The sequence below is a fragment of the Bombus huntii genome, chromosome 9 (assembly GCF_024542735.1).
Source record: "Bombus huntii isolate Logan2020A chromosome 9, iyBomHunt1.1, whole genome shotgun sequence".
Taxonomy (NCBI): domain Eukaryota; kingdom Metazoa; phylum Arthropoda; class Insecta; order Hymenoptera; family Apidae; genus Bombus; species Bombus huntii.
The window spans coordinates 7198690-7212623 of NC_066246.1; the positions used below are offsets into that span (position 1 = coordinate 7198690).

The window sequence follows — 13934 nt, forward strand, 5'->3', positions numbered from 1 at the left end:
TCAACCTACATTGTAAAAGTTTCAAATTCTTTCCTTTCCTTTCCGGATCTATTATATTAGAAATTCCAAACGCGAATTTTTCTCGTATGGTGAATTCTAATTAATACTTTATTGTCTAACTCTTTCTTTTTTTTTCCTTTTTTTCTATTTTCTTTCGTTCCCTTTGAAGTATCAAAATTCCGATCTACGTTGGAAAAGTTTCTCATTGAGAAAAATATTAAGAAATTTTACCATCGATATACGTATAGGTAACAAATACGAAATAATTACGATAATTAAGTTATCACAATGACAAGAAGAAATGACACAAAGAAGAAATTACGTACGTATACGTACGTTTCTTGGAATTGTAATTTTATACTATGTAATCCTCGATTCATTGCACCAGATTGTCAAGTCGACAACTATATTCGTGGGGGCCTCGTGCACGTAACAGCAAGACCAGTAACTCTGGTAAATTAGCATTTCCTAGACGCTTTCTAGGTCCGCCCGAATGTCTCGTCTGGCGCGACGAAAATTGTGCAATTGCGATCTCCTGGCGAGAGTGAAATTACGCGGTACCATTGTGAAGTGTCGTAATACGATCGAAATGATTGCTTAACAAATCGCCATTTCGATGTGATTTTATACCCGTGGCAACGCGCGAAAAAAGACACGTCTTTCCAGCTTCGCGCTTCATTCGTCGGCGTTGCATTTGGATATTCACGGCGATTTCCTGAGAGAAATCAGCATAACGTGGAAATACAGAATTTCGAAGTAAAGTTTTAGTGTCCGCGTGAAGTTTTGAGGAATTCGCAGTTGCTTTCTTCTACTTTCGAACCATACAAATTGTTAATTAATAATTTCTTTTACACGCGTGTTCGAACATGATTATTCTAATTTGTCTACAATTATTTATCTATTTATTCTTTTATCGTATTGTATTTTATTAAGTTAGGTAGAAGCTCGTTAAACACTTAGAAAACGTTGCGCTAGTGTTTTATAATTTCCATTCGCTCCTTAATTTACTTTCACAACGCTTTATCCGCTTTGCCGACATAAAGTTCAGGAATGAAGGAAAACTTGACTAAAGTTGCACGCGTATATGTTCCAGCGGTCACGGTACGAGAATGAACAATTACGTAGATCGCAGAAGGCCGCGGACAGGTGGTTCGAAGAAGCCGAGGACTGGGTCCATTGTAGGAAATGACCATGACGAGCGTGGCTGTCGCCCCGGGTAGCCTCGGCGCACCTCCATCTGTGCTCACCCCGAAAATGTATCATCTACAGCAGGGGTTAAACCCAACATCGGTCTCACCTACTCCCGGAAAGGTAAGCTGTAATATTATTTAGCGCAGTGAAATCCAAATAGAAATTTGCTACAGTCTCTTCTTACGATAAATGAACATTTGAACATTTTTATGTGTATTACCGCGCTTTCGTACATTTCTCAAATTTCCTCCAAATGTATAAACATACCTAATCCATAGATCGCGATCGTGGCTATCTCTATCCTATACTTAACTTGCTTTTTAAAGAGTCAGTGGTACGTCAATTTTTAAAAGCATACCGATTTTCGCGTAGCAATTCAGTTTACTCAAAGCCACTTACGTAAGTCACATCGAAAATCAAGTTGTACGTTGAAGAATAGTGTGCACATACGTGTACGTACGTACATATTTGTATGTACATAGTGCGCCTCGAATTTATTAGCTGAGAACGGGACTAAGGCCGTGTTCATTCTGATAAAAACCGTACAGAGAAAGTTCGCACAAGCCGGCTGATAATTACAATTCGTGACCAGCCACTTATGTAACGATATAGGATATATGCAATAGCAGCATGTACATATGCAAGTTTCTACAGCTCGTCTCGCGTGTCATTCAGTTTTTCTTCGTGTTATTTATATACATCGATTCCTCTCGTCGTTGCATCGGAAAAAGCTCATTATGAGACAGTAAATCAACGTAACGATGAATAGCTGATGACATTATTTATAGGATGTTTAATTCATTAGGTAACTTTTTCTACTCGCGTTACTATTGAAACTAACGGAGTGCGTTTGCGTCTGCTTCGGGATAAATTCATATCGAAAGCCTGAAACGCGAAACATCTTGGCAAGGACAAACCAGCTCTTCCAATGATGTAAGAGAACTGGCGTACTTAGTACGCGACTTAATTCGTCCAGCTATTACACAAAGGCTGGTTCTGGTTTTACCTCAAAACCTGACCTCGCCACCGACACCAAATACCCGCTGGTTGCGTCTTCTGCGCGCAGTTGAACTCGAGTACGCGTTATCGCACTCAGTCCCTGTGTTCAACGACGAAATATCGAACAAAACAGGACCAGTGCCACGGGACGAAATTCGATCCCGCAATTTCGAAAATTTCATTATGACGAAAAAGCCAGCGAAAGAAATTAACCGTGAGTTAAGAGTAGAATATCCGCTAGAAATTCTTTCTACGATATACGTAGACGGTTATTAGCTTTGTGCTTCTTTCGCTTTGAAGTTGGTACAATGAATCCGGTATGCGTATTCCTTAAATACATAGGTATATAATGACTTTTCTACACTCTTGTCAAATGTTGCGAGTACAGTGGCAACTGACTTACGTGTGTAACATGCAACCGGTTTTGCGTTTGGCCCACATTGCTATGCTACGATAGAACTTTAGAGATATTGCGTCCCAGAAGTACATACTCTTTTCGTATTAAGCACAGATTGCTCGATATGTCTGTGGATCCGGTGCTAAATCCTTCCTGCATTTTCAAAGAAGAAAGTTTCTTCTGGTAGAGAAGTATTACGAATCTTTATATGCACAGGTATGATCGTCATGCTTAAATCGCGGATATTTATACACGTTAAATATGACATTTATGCTCATAGAATATGCATAACGTGTTAGCACATTTGGCATAAGTTTAACACGTTGACTGTTTAACATTTTATCGCGGTGATAATTGGTGACTCGCGTCAAGTTTTCTCGAATGATTAAAATAAGATAAATTTCATGCATTGAACAATTTTCAACAATACGAACCACTTGGATAGCATTGTCAGGGGAAAATACTTTGCAAAATATTTTCCAAAGATTAACATATCTATATGCCAGAAGGAAATATATCAAATTTCTGATTGTTCGAAGATTCGAAATAAAAAAATAAACGAAACAATTTTCTGATAAATTTCGTTCACGAGAGCTTGCCACGATCTATTTGCCAAACACTTGGCGTTCGTGCCACGATCACAGTATCGTCGTCGATAAACGAAACCGGCCAATGATCGCACCAGCTTACACTCTCACATTCTCTTTCTGAAAGCAGTCGAGCTTTCACGATTACCAATTAAAAACTCACCGATGTACGTAACACGATACGTGATACGAAGTCGTCGAATCTTATCAATTGGCTCGCGTGCACCGATCGTGCGCCGAAGATCGTTATCAACACCCACGTTTCGTGTCAATCGGTGAAAACATCGCGCACGAACTTATGAAAAGACGAGGCCTGAGCATCCGGTTAAGGAAACGTGGAAGAAACGGCAGAACGCAAGGAGATCGGCGAGCGAAGAGGCGCTTCGCAAATTGCGGTATCGTCTGTATGCAGGCTACGAGGATTGTGTAACCGTAGCCTCTGGTTGCCATAGAGGCGAGTGAGTATGATGCATCTATGGTGCATCCGCCGTGACCCCGGTGCATGCGCGTGCACCCGTGTCGCTTGCAAGATCCTATCGGGATAGCGCCCATATTCACCTGTCTTCGATTGCGTATAACACCTGTATGGGTGGGTACATTGAGAATACTTTGACGCTCGCTGCTCGTCTGTAAATTGTCAGTCTCTTAAGTGACTCTTATTTTAATATTCCGACACTGTACCGGATTTAATTTTATTATCCATTTGACGTTTTATTTATAGTTAAGTATTTTTTGTTCTTTTTTGTTTTTGTGTTAAACAAAAAAAAATACATATTTATAAGATATGGAAATCGTTGGAAAAATATAGGTATAAAAGTTGCATAGATAGGCAAGCCACCGAATACGATAGAAATTTGTTACTGAAAATATGTCAGTGACTTTGCGATACGTTTGCAAAGTAATATGTGTTTCGTCGTGTAACTATACATAGTAGCTTAACGCTCCAGATGACACGATTCTTCTACTGTTTGTACTGCACCCTGGATTTTTGCTATTTGGTGCGCGAGTTTGAAAGTGAACTGGACGTTTCGTCGTTGTAATTAGAGTTTACGCTTGTTATCGCATTAGCATCTAGGAATTAAGGCTTCTGCCGGACGTTTCGTACAGTTTTGAAGAATTTAATGTCTGCAGTTTACTCGCTATGCTAATTTATGGTATTCGCTGTCTTTTTTTTTTGTATGTGTAAAGTAGAATGATTCGAGGGAGGAATTTTAATTCAATGATAATCGAGCATTTTTTCCACGATTGGTTCGCTTTCAAATTAATTGACGATTTTATCTTCCATTATACTTTTTATTTGAACAAACGAACGTAACATTTTCACAGAAGAATTCCTCAACTTAGATTTTTTAGGACAAAACCATCAGAAACCTTTCGATGTACAAATTATTTCCCGCTGTTATAAAAGTAAAACGATATTGCGAAATATCATACTTTTAGATACGAGATCTCCACGAAGAAAAGTCCTCCAACTTACGTCTCGAAAGAAAAGATTTTAAGCTGTAAATATTGTGCGCAACGAAAATATGTTCTCGCGTCGTGTAAGCTTTTCAAATCTTCTGAATGATTTCTATTGCAAAAGTCATCCGCGTCGTTATACTTTGTTATTTTTAATCGTTTAAATTTGTGCAGCTTTTTGCTCGGCATTCGCAAGCAGAACGATGGTTTTCACCGATCGACAACGTGTTAAGTAGTGCATACATTTCTCGACGTAAGAATGTACTTTTCCGATCCTGCAGGCTGACTTTGCAATTTCTAGCTTCGCCAACGTCTCGTAAGAATTCGAACGCACAGTTTTCTATCGCTCGTTGCTCGCCATTGATTCCGCATTTGCTATTAGTCTGTTGCGCATCGAGCGTGAACAAATAGCGTAAATCAATCTTCGGTACTTACATCGCTCGGCACTGATGCTCGTACAATTAATCATGTCGATGATTTACAACGGCAACTCTAAAATATCAATTCCAATAATTCAGAACTGTTCAATGCTGAATATCGATCAAACGTTAAGGATTATTTCTTTTACGTTCAAGGTGAACTTTTAGCAAAAACTATCGTTAAAGACTGCTATTATGATCGCATTGAATACATAGCAATGTAACAAATTTTTAACTCGTCATTAAGACTGGTAGTCTCTTTAGTTTGCAAGCACTGAGATCCACTTAATAGAACTCGTTTGCCTTTTAGTAACTTCTCATGCCATGATGTGTAGCAATTGTTCGTTAACCTTCTCAAAAATGATATCATTGAAACCGAAGGATCATCGTTGTTTTTTTACTTTTCTGATAGAAATAACAGGCAGTAAAATTCGTCTATTTTCTATATTTCTCGCCGTAAATTTTTCTCGTGCATCCCTTGTTAAGATAAAAACATTTCAAATGAAAATTATGCTCGACCAGTAGCTGCGAGCGATTCTTCGAAGTTATAAAACGAAATTCTATTCTTAGTCGAAGGATGCGCAGCATTAATACCGAGATCGAATGATTGCACTGTTCCCCTGCACATTGTGAAAAACCAGTCACATTCTAAATATAGTAATATGAACGCAGATCGTTCGATTATCTCTCAGGTAGAAGACGATTTCTCGAACTGCGTTCTGGACAGACCATCTAAAATCTAAGTTGGACGTTACAAAATTTCCTTGCTCGTTCCCCTTCGTTCTAGTCTTGTGGCACGCGTGCAAACGAGATATGGCCTTCGGAAAGAGATTTAAGAAAAAAAAAAAAGAGAAGAAGGGAACTGCGCTTTTGAAATCACGACTAGTTGCAATCCATTTCGAGAGCAATACACGAGGGAGAGAAAAGGAAACGAATCGATACGGGAAGAGTGCGCCGGTTCTTGCGAAAAGGGAAAGAGAAAGATACGACGAGCGGTAAAAAGAGAGAGGAGGAGGAGGAGGAGACGTCACGCGAATAGAAAATGCCCATCTCTTGAGGTCATCTTGATCTCTCGAGCCTTGGCCATCGGGGGAAAGTGGACTTCTGCCTTTTATGTCATACGTAGTCGACTTTTGATTCTCACCTTCCCTTTGACATTTCAATAGATTCGATTCTTCGATTCGCCATTTAAACCAAGCAAACGATCATGCGTTAGGTTGGCTAGAAAATTCTATCATATTTTTCTGCTTTTCCTCGTCGTTATCTCTTTGAAAGGAACAAGTCGATCGTTATTTATTTTCTGCTTAATTTCTCAGTCTTGTTAATGAAATATCGTTTCGGTATTTCTACAACTTTTCGTTCTTAGTATCGAACTTATTTCCATGTGGTTCAAAGATTTTCTACGGATCTAAATAAATTACCAGTGTACGGAAAAAATGTTGCGAATCTGTCTTCGTCGTAAATGTCTCTATCCGGCAGTCGTTTAAAATACGCTTCGCTGAACTTTATCACGGAACATGTTTAGCGATCCAATCAACAGCAACGTATTTTTCCAGAAAAATTTTTATGAATCATTTAGAGTTTGATGGTTTTCAATTTGACGTGGAGGTAAAGTTGTATGCGGAGGTCGAGGACCTTCGACTAATTTAAAAGCTTCGTGACTTTACGGTGCAATTAACGTTATTTGCCTGCAGAAAGTTTCTATTCCGGTAATATCAACCTTATCTCGCTAATTGTGTAAAAAGCATTAAGCATAATCTTGGTCGTAGCTGTGGTAATAGTTTTCATTCGTCGTTTGCCGCGGAAATTACGAAGGTTGGATCACCGAGGAAACAGTAAATGAGAGTAGTTGCGACGTTCAACGATCAAATAAATTACTTGCTCTTTCTTTTATTACTTTTAAAAAGCCTTTTCTCTTTTCAATCAGCGCGAAATATCGATAGAAAGAAGAGGGGTAAGAAGCAATTATTAGCAACAAAGTAGACTCGACGTAGAGTCTGTTAGGAGAATTTCAAAACTGTCTACCGAGTGGCTTAAACGCAACTTTATTTGTAATTCATGCTGCACTTTTACTCGTTTTACGTTTCGTTAGTCTCGCTTTCGAAATTTCTAAGTAAAAAAATCGCGATTACAGTTGAATTATTTAACCGTTGAATTAAATCATAATATATATATATATTTTTTATGTATTATTTTAAAGTCGTCTAAATGGTAACTGGGATGTGACATTAATTGTAATTTAATTACGATTTTGCATGTATTCCACTTAATTAATCTCGATTTCACTAAAATTGGGAAGAAAGTTGCAGTCACTTTTTATTTTTCCCCAACATTTTGTGAAAGATTTTTAGTAATTAAAAAAGAACACATTTTGGATTATCTATAATCAAAAATAATCTTGCTAATGACTTTATTTGTTATTCATATTGTATTTTACGTGTCTGAAATTTCAGTAATTTAAATGTCGAGGACTGGAGAATGTTTTAGTTAGAAAACATTTTATACGTTTTGAGTTTCCATAATTTCAATACCAAAATTGATAACTAGAAAATGGTAACGATCGTCGAATTATCCAATTTTTCAGTTTTCTAGAATTCACAAAATAATATATATCGATAATCGGCAAGATTTGGAGTAATTAAGTTTATCTTAATCGTTTAGTTAATTAAGTTTATCTGTAATTCAATTAATCCAATTTACAAAACTGCTAATCAATACGTCACATTTTTTGCGATAAATCCTTTCGTTCCTGGCTTCGTGATTTAAGAAATGTCTAGCATTAACGAGAGGAACCTGCATTTGTCTCCAACTAAATTCTCAAAACATTGTTCGATAATTTCAACGTAATTTTGTTAGCAATTCCTCTTATTTTTTATACACAGTTTTATCGTAACATAGGTATAATATTATCAAAATTTTCATACAGTGAATACAAATCCTTGTACATAGCTACGTAACAATAACGCGATGTCATATCCTATGACCAGATCGTCCATCAGATAATCAAAATCCGATTAATTATTTGACTAAACATCTTCTGCTATCTACGAATAGAAATTGCATCGAAACGCTCATTATTCATCCTTTTGCTCCTCGAGTTTGCAAAGAAGCTGTAACTATCGTCTTACAGATTGTCGAACGAACGTATCGTGCGAACGATCAGTAACAGCAATATAATGGCCAATTCACGCTCGTTAAATCCATCTTTATCCGAAGGAATTTCACCGATCGGAAAAAGTCGATGAAAATGTCACTAGACGCTGAACCTGGAGCGCTCGTTTGAAATTTTGTCGGCCACACCCGTTCTCCCATTGCACCTGCGAGATATCACCTCGTTTTCTATGATCGTTGAAACACGGTTCGCGCTATGTGCACACTTATGGTGGCCCTGCACGTACGTATAGCGTTCTTGTTGTTTTCCGAGCGAGCCGCCGATCGAACGTACGGACCGCTCCTCTTACGTGAGCCTGTGGAACAAGACTTTTACGAAAGTCTCGAGCATCGACGCGAGAAAGTAAAGCGTATCGAGTTTGCCTTCGGGCGAGCTATCTGCCCCATTTTCCGACCTCGTGTGCCATGTCGTACAATGTCCGTATCACCGGCAGTATCCGCCTGTGAAATGCAAATAACCTCCTTTTCCATGGCGCGCGTCCCTTTTCCCGAGACGGCCGAACGCAGCGTAATGGAGAGGAAGTTGCCGATTTCCTACGTTATTCTTCGATAGATCTGGGAATCAGCCCTCCTCGATTCACGAAGCATCAAGGAAGCAATTTACTATGATCGTTCATTACCATTATTTAACGTTTCTCATGTTCGCCGATGGTTCCACTGTAATGCCGCGAATACGGGAACAGCGAAAACGGCTAGGAAACCGCAAGACGTTCCCTTTGGAATTAGGTGATTTGAGTATTGAGTACGTGTAATAAATACCGGTACATTTTACCTGGAAGTTGGCTGCAACGTACGATCTTGGATTATTTTATCGATGATACGTAATAATGTCACAGATACAGGGTCCATTTGTGAAATCTAACTGATACGAAACAAAGGAAAATTATATGAAGGTTTGAAGGAAAAAGGAACGAGAGGTGCCAGAAACACATGCCCTCTGCTTTGTATATAGTTCACGCGCAAAGATCTGTACGAAAGATGGATTAACATGTAACAAGGACAATTATCGATAGCGTCAATTAAGCTCTCGTTTCGCAAGTAACTTCTGTACTAATTATCTTCGTACGGATATGTTAGTACAAGATGAATCTCCGATCTGTTATTCGGAGCTAATTCGCTTTGAAATATTTGAGTTTTTGTTTTCTTTCACAGAATTCCATAACCATATATCCTTCATCTGTAATAATTATATGCAATGCTAGATATATGAAGCAGATTTCTATGCTAATGTAATGACACAGATACTATAAAACTAATATGTAAGATTAATTTTGTTTCGACTTACATGGCTTCAATAAGAGATACACGTATATAGTCGACTAAAGGTGTTTTACTTCGTTGGCGAGGGAATGTTTTACAGCTTCGTACGAGGCTGTCCGAACGACAGCTGTGAGCACCTACATTGACAACCTAAGACAAATTACACCAGCTGGTTATTAAGGAGTCTTGAAGTTGTCACAATTTTCCTCTTCCAAGAACATGAAAGTCCCCTTCCTGTTACTCTAATTAATGTAATAAGATTTAGAAAAGCGTAATATGTAACATGCAGCCCCTATAAAACGTAACTGCAAATGAGAATTGTTAATTGAACTATTAACTCTTACGAGTTCTACGAATCTATATAAGAATATAATAATATACGCTAACTGAAAAGAATTAAGTACGAATAAATACATACTATACAACGTTTCAGAAAGTTTCTATATAAAATTCATAGGAAGTAAATATATTTAGAAAGAAATCAATCAATGATAGAAATTAATACATAAGATAATAATATAGCATAATATAACATATTTTACTATGTCCACAACTATAATTTGTCTATTATTTGTTAATCATTTTGTTCGTTCTAATCGCAAGACAAGAAAATCGAAATGGTACCTTCTTGTCCCATTAAAGACCAGTTTAAATTACTACAAAACCTACTAATAAACTTCCGGCCAATAAAAGAGAATATTATTCATGAATGTTAAGTGACACTATATATAAGTCCGTACAAATAACAGTAATATGTGTCCAAGTCTGATTTATCTTATTTTAACGTACTAAATGCTTAAAACGTAACATAAGAAATAAATATGAAAATATCACAATTTCCTCCGACTGTTTTTGCCTGTGATAGGTATATTTCGATTTCACGTGCTGACGTAAATTCAGCATCTGACCAAAAAAGATAGCTAATACGAAAGAAAGCGGTGCAGATAATACCAAAGCGTTTTGACCATTATTTTATTCCGATTTTCAATCGACAAACTTCAAAATTAAATATACACTCACTTGTCAATTTATCCATTTATTTTCTGTGACTGTCAATGGAAAGCAGGATGCGCGCGTAATTTCACATATTTTCTTGAAAGATCGTAGATCGTGTCTAACCTTCGAGCACGCACGACGTGCACGCAAATCCCACCTTAGTATTTTTTCCCTTCCTAGAAACAATGGTCGAGAGACCATTGCTTCGTGAGTTTCCTGGTTTGAACCAAGCTTTCGCTTTCCAAGTAACTCTCCTGTTAATTACGCCTTGTGTGATGTCGCACGTATGCTTAAGACGAAACTTCATTCCGAAGTCGTTCTTTTCGAAATAATGCCCGCAGCTATTATCACTCTGCAAATTGAAAAATAGAACGAAGCGAATAGGAAAATTAGCATTGACGTGGAGTCCGAATCCGATCGAAAGCGTATTTTCGTCTCCCACGGATGAAATTTTTCCATCGAGTAGAACCTGTTAGCGAATGCATACCATTTCACGATAGATTTCCTGTTACTTTTAAAAGGCGCTCTTTCAAAGAAGCAAGTATCAAAGTAGTAGCACAGCATGAAAACCAGAAAAACCAGGCGAAGACCAGTCCAAATATTTTTCAGTTTCTTTCGTCGATTTCTTTATAGTTTCCTATAAATAAAATTTTTTACGAACCTGCATACGGTCGATATTTTTCTTTTCTATAGAAGAAAAGATGTTTAATTTGTTGGTCGCCTTTGTCCACCCGCGACATTTCTCCGCTTTTTTTCTCTTTTTCTGTCTCTCTCTTTTTGTTTCGAAACTCACAGTACCAGCCTAAAACGAGCTGTGACCTCCACCAGCATACCATGTCTGAGCTCATGGTCGATGATTCACTACAAAAAATCATTTCTTCTATATTTTTCGTATATTTTTAAAAATGTCACAGCTATGTAGAGGATGGTTGTTTGGTGTGGTTTAAATGACAAGAGTACGAGATATTGAAACCGTCAAATATATTTTAAAATAATAAATAAATAAATACAGATAATGTTCGCTAAGACGCCCGTACTAACGGATTCGCCAAGGACAGTGTATAATCCGCTAATAAGATCGTTCGAGATTAACTGATAAAACCGATATTGATTCAAATCAAATTCGTCTTCGTTTGACGATTGCTCGTAGCGGTGACATTGTTTTGCTCGGAGTTTATTTATTATTACATTATGTATATCCTAACGATGTTGATACTCCGACGCAAAACAACAACACGATTTGAATTGTCCTCTATCTCATGTGCCGTTAAAGCTATATTTTTAAAAATCTTCGTGCCTTTGGTACAAACGAAACGCGATTCTATACTATTGTATAGTTTACTTATTAAATGAAAGGTAGTCACTTTTCACTTTCAATCGATGCTCTCCTTTTTGACAACAGGATCGAAAGTTTCCGAGAGCCTTGTATAGATATAAAATTGAAAGTTAATATTTGGAGTTGCAGTGTAACGCAAGCCATTAAAAATTCCGTTTACTAAGTCCGGATATCCTGTTGAAAACGAAAGCTTTCACGTACATATCTTCCCTTTCGAATGATAATAATAAGAACAGCAATTATTCGCAATAATCACATGCATCGAATATTAACGACACCGCCAAATAAGACGATGCGTACTAGAAAATTCATTTCCATGCAGATGAATGAAAAATGACCTAACAGCTAGAAAATGCGCGAATTTAAAAACGTACAGATCTATTTGCAGAACATGTTTGCGAAATTATTCTGATAAAATTTTTTATTGCAATTATAATAATGTATCATGTCATTATCTATAATGCCATTTAATTATTAATTATTAAAGGCAATTTAATTATTAAAGGCACGGCGATAAAAATATTTTAATAGAACATTTAAAGTAATTCGTACGTACATTTCCAATGCATTTTCTTTTAAAAAAATATTTACACAAAAAGTATTTGCTACTTCTTTGAACCAGAGAAACGGGTATACGCTGTCGCAACTGTATTGCTTAATCCACATATGTATATGTTAATATCTAAGCAAACTATATTTTTTTTTTTGTATCCCGAGACGTCCATTCGAATACTATACATATGGTACGTCGTTTGTGAACGCTGATATTGCAGTAACATTATGCTGATTACTAACACATTGTCACCTGTGATGTAATAACGCATCTAATATTACACTCACAGTCGAAGCTTTGCTGCTTTGAAACGATGCCCTGAAGGAAAAGTCGATGGATAGATACAAATTGACTGGCGACCGAAGAATTAAGAATTAAAATTTAATTTATGGACAAGTAGTTTAACGTTGTATCACGGTGCAAATATAGGACGTTTAAATCTATCGAGTGCCAAAAAGCAGAAATTTGAAAAAAAATTAAATTATACGATAAAAACTATCATATAGACATAAGAAATGAGTATCTATCTTATAAAATAAGTACCTATATGTAACAAATGGATATTGATGTTAAATAATTACATAGCTTTAGTAATTTTAACAAAATTCTCAGATAATCACCGTTACTTTAATATCACGGAATTCCATAGAAAATGCAAGTTACATTATACTTTAAGGCGCATCAATCACTTTTACCGCAACTACGGAAGAGAAAACAATAATCGCTCCAAGAATTTATTACAGCTTTAGACGCTAGTAATGTTAGACATCGATACCACGAACAATTTCCCTTTACGCATTTCTCTTATTAAACATATATTTCTTTCTATATTTCATACAAAATTTTCCCAAGCCTGCTCCCACTTACAATCGTATTTTCACTCAAATTCAAACGCAAGAAGATTCGTACAGTTAAAAAGCCTCTAAATGCTAACTTCCAACTAACGATCTACGACTATCAATTCGTTTCAGAATTACGACACGCTGAGCAAAGGGAAGAAATCGTGGAGTGTGAGACTGGGTCTGTCGCGACAGAATCAAAGCACCGATGATCCTGGCAAAGTGTGGGGAACGATAAGCGGCGGCAGCGGAATATCGCGTCAAATGATCTACGGGGATCCATGGCTCTATGGTACGGTTCGGTCTTCGAGACCTGGACACGAGCCACGAGGCTTCATGACACCACCGCCTCCGCCGCCACCGGGAGCACCAGTATTGGTAGTATGTTCCTGTCCGGAATTTCTCAGTGGAACCACCCGGAAATTCGGCAATTGCCGCAAGTGCGGTGGTCACCGATTGGCTGGTGTACCTTTAGGAGGAACATGTCGGCTACCACCGGTTTCCTCGAGGTCGAGGCCCAGCCTCGCCGGTAAGTCTCTCTATCGACGAAGAATTTAGCGGTTACAGTATCGATTACCGATTGTTCTTTATCTTTCGTGTTTTGCTCATGCCACGAAGGAAACGTGAGCAGCTAAAGGGAGAGATACGTTTTGTAATTAACGCGTACCTATACGCGCCGCTTAGATCGGTTAACGTTTGCTAATGCGTGGTAAGTGGCTGCATTAGTG

The 13934-nt window shown here is 37.6% G+C and overlaps 1 protein-coding gene across 4 annotated transcripts in view; it reads left to right on the forward strand.

The window, feature by feature from the left end:
* The window catches only part of LOC126869769 (titin), a 46868-nt gene that overhangs the window by 23814 nt on the left and 9120 nt on the right, over positions 1–13934 (forward strand). For 3 of the 4 annotated variants that reach the window (XR_007690991.1, XM_050626710.1, XM_050626709.1), the window contains exons 2-3: positions 1094–1311; positions 13339–13735. Coding sequence is in view for 3 of the 4 variants with exons in the window: in XM_050626710.1 (XP_050482667.1) it covers positions 1186–1311; positions 13339–13735 (523 nt within the window). In the remaining variant the exon portion in view is untranslated. Of the gene's footprint in view, positions 1–1093; positions 1312–13338; positions 13736–13824; positions 13916–13934 lie in introns of those variants that run through there. The other variant, XM_050626711.1, reaches the window with a different exon arrangement.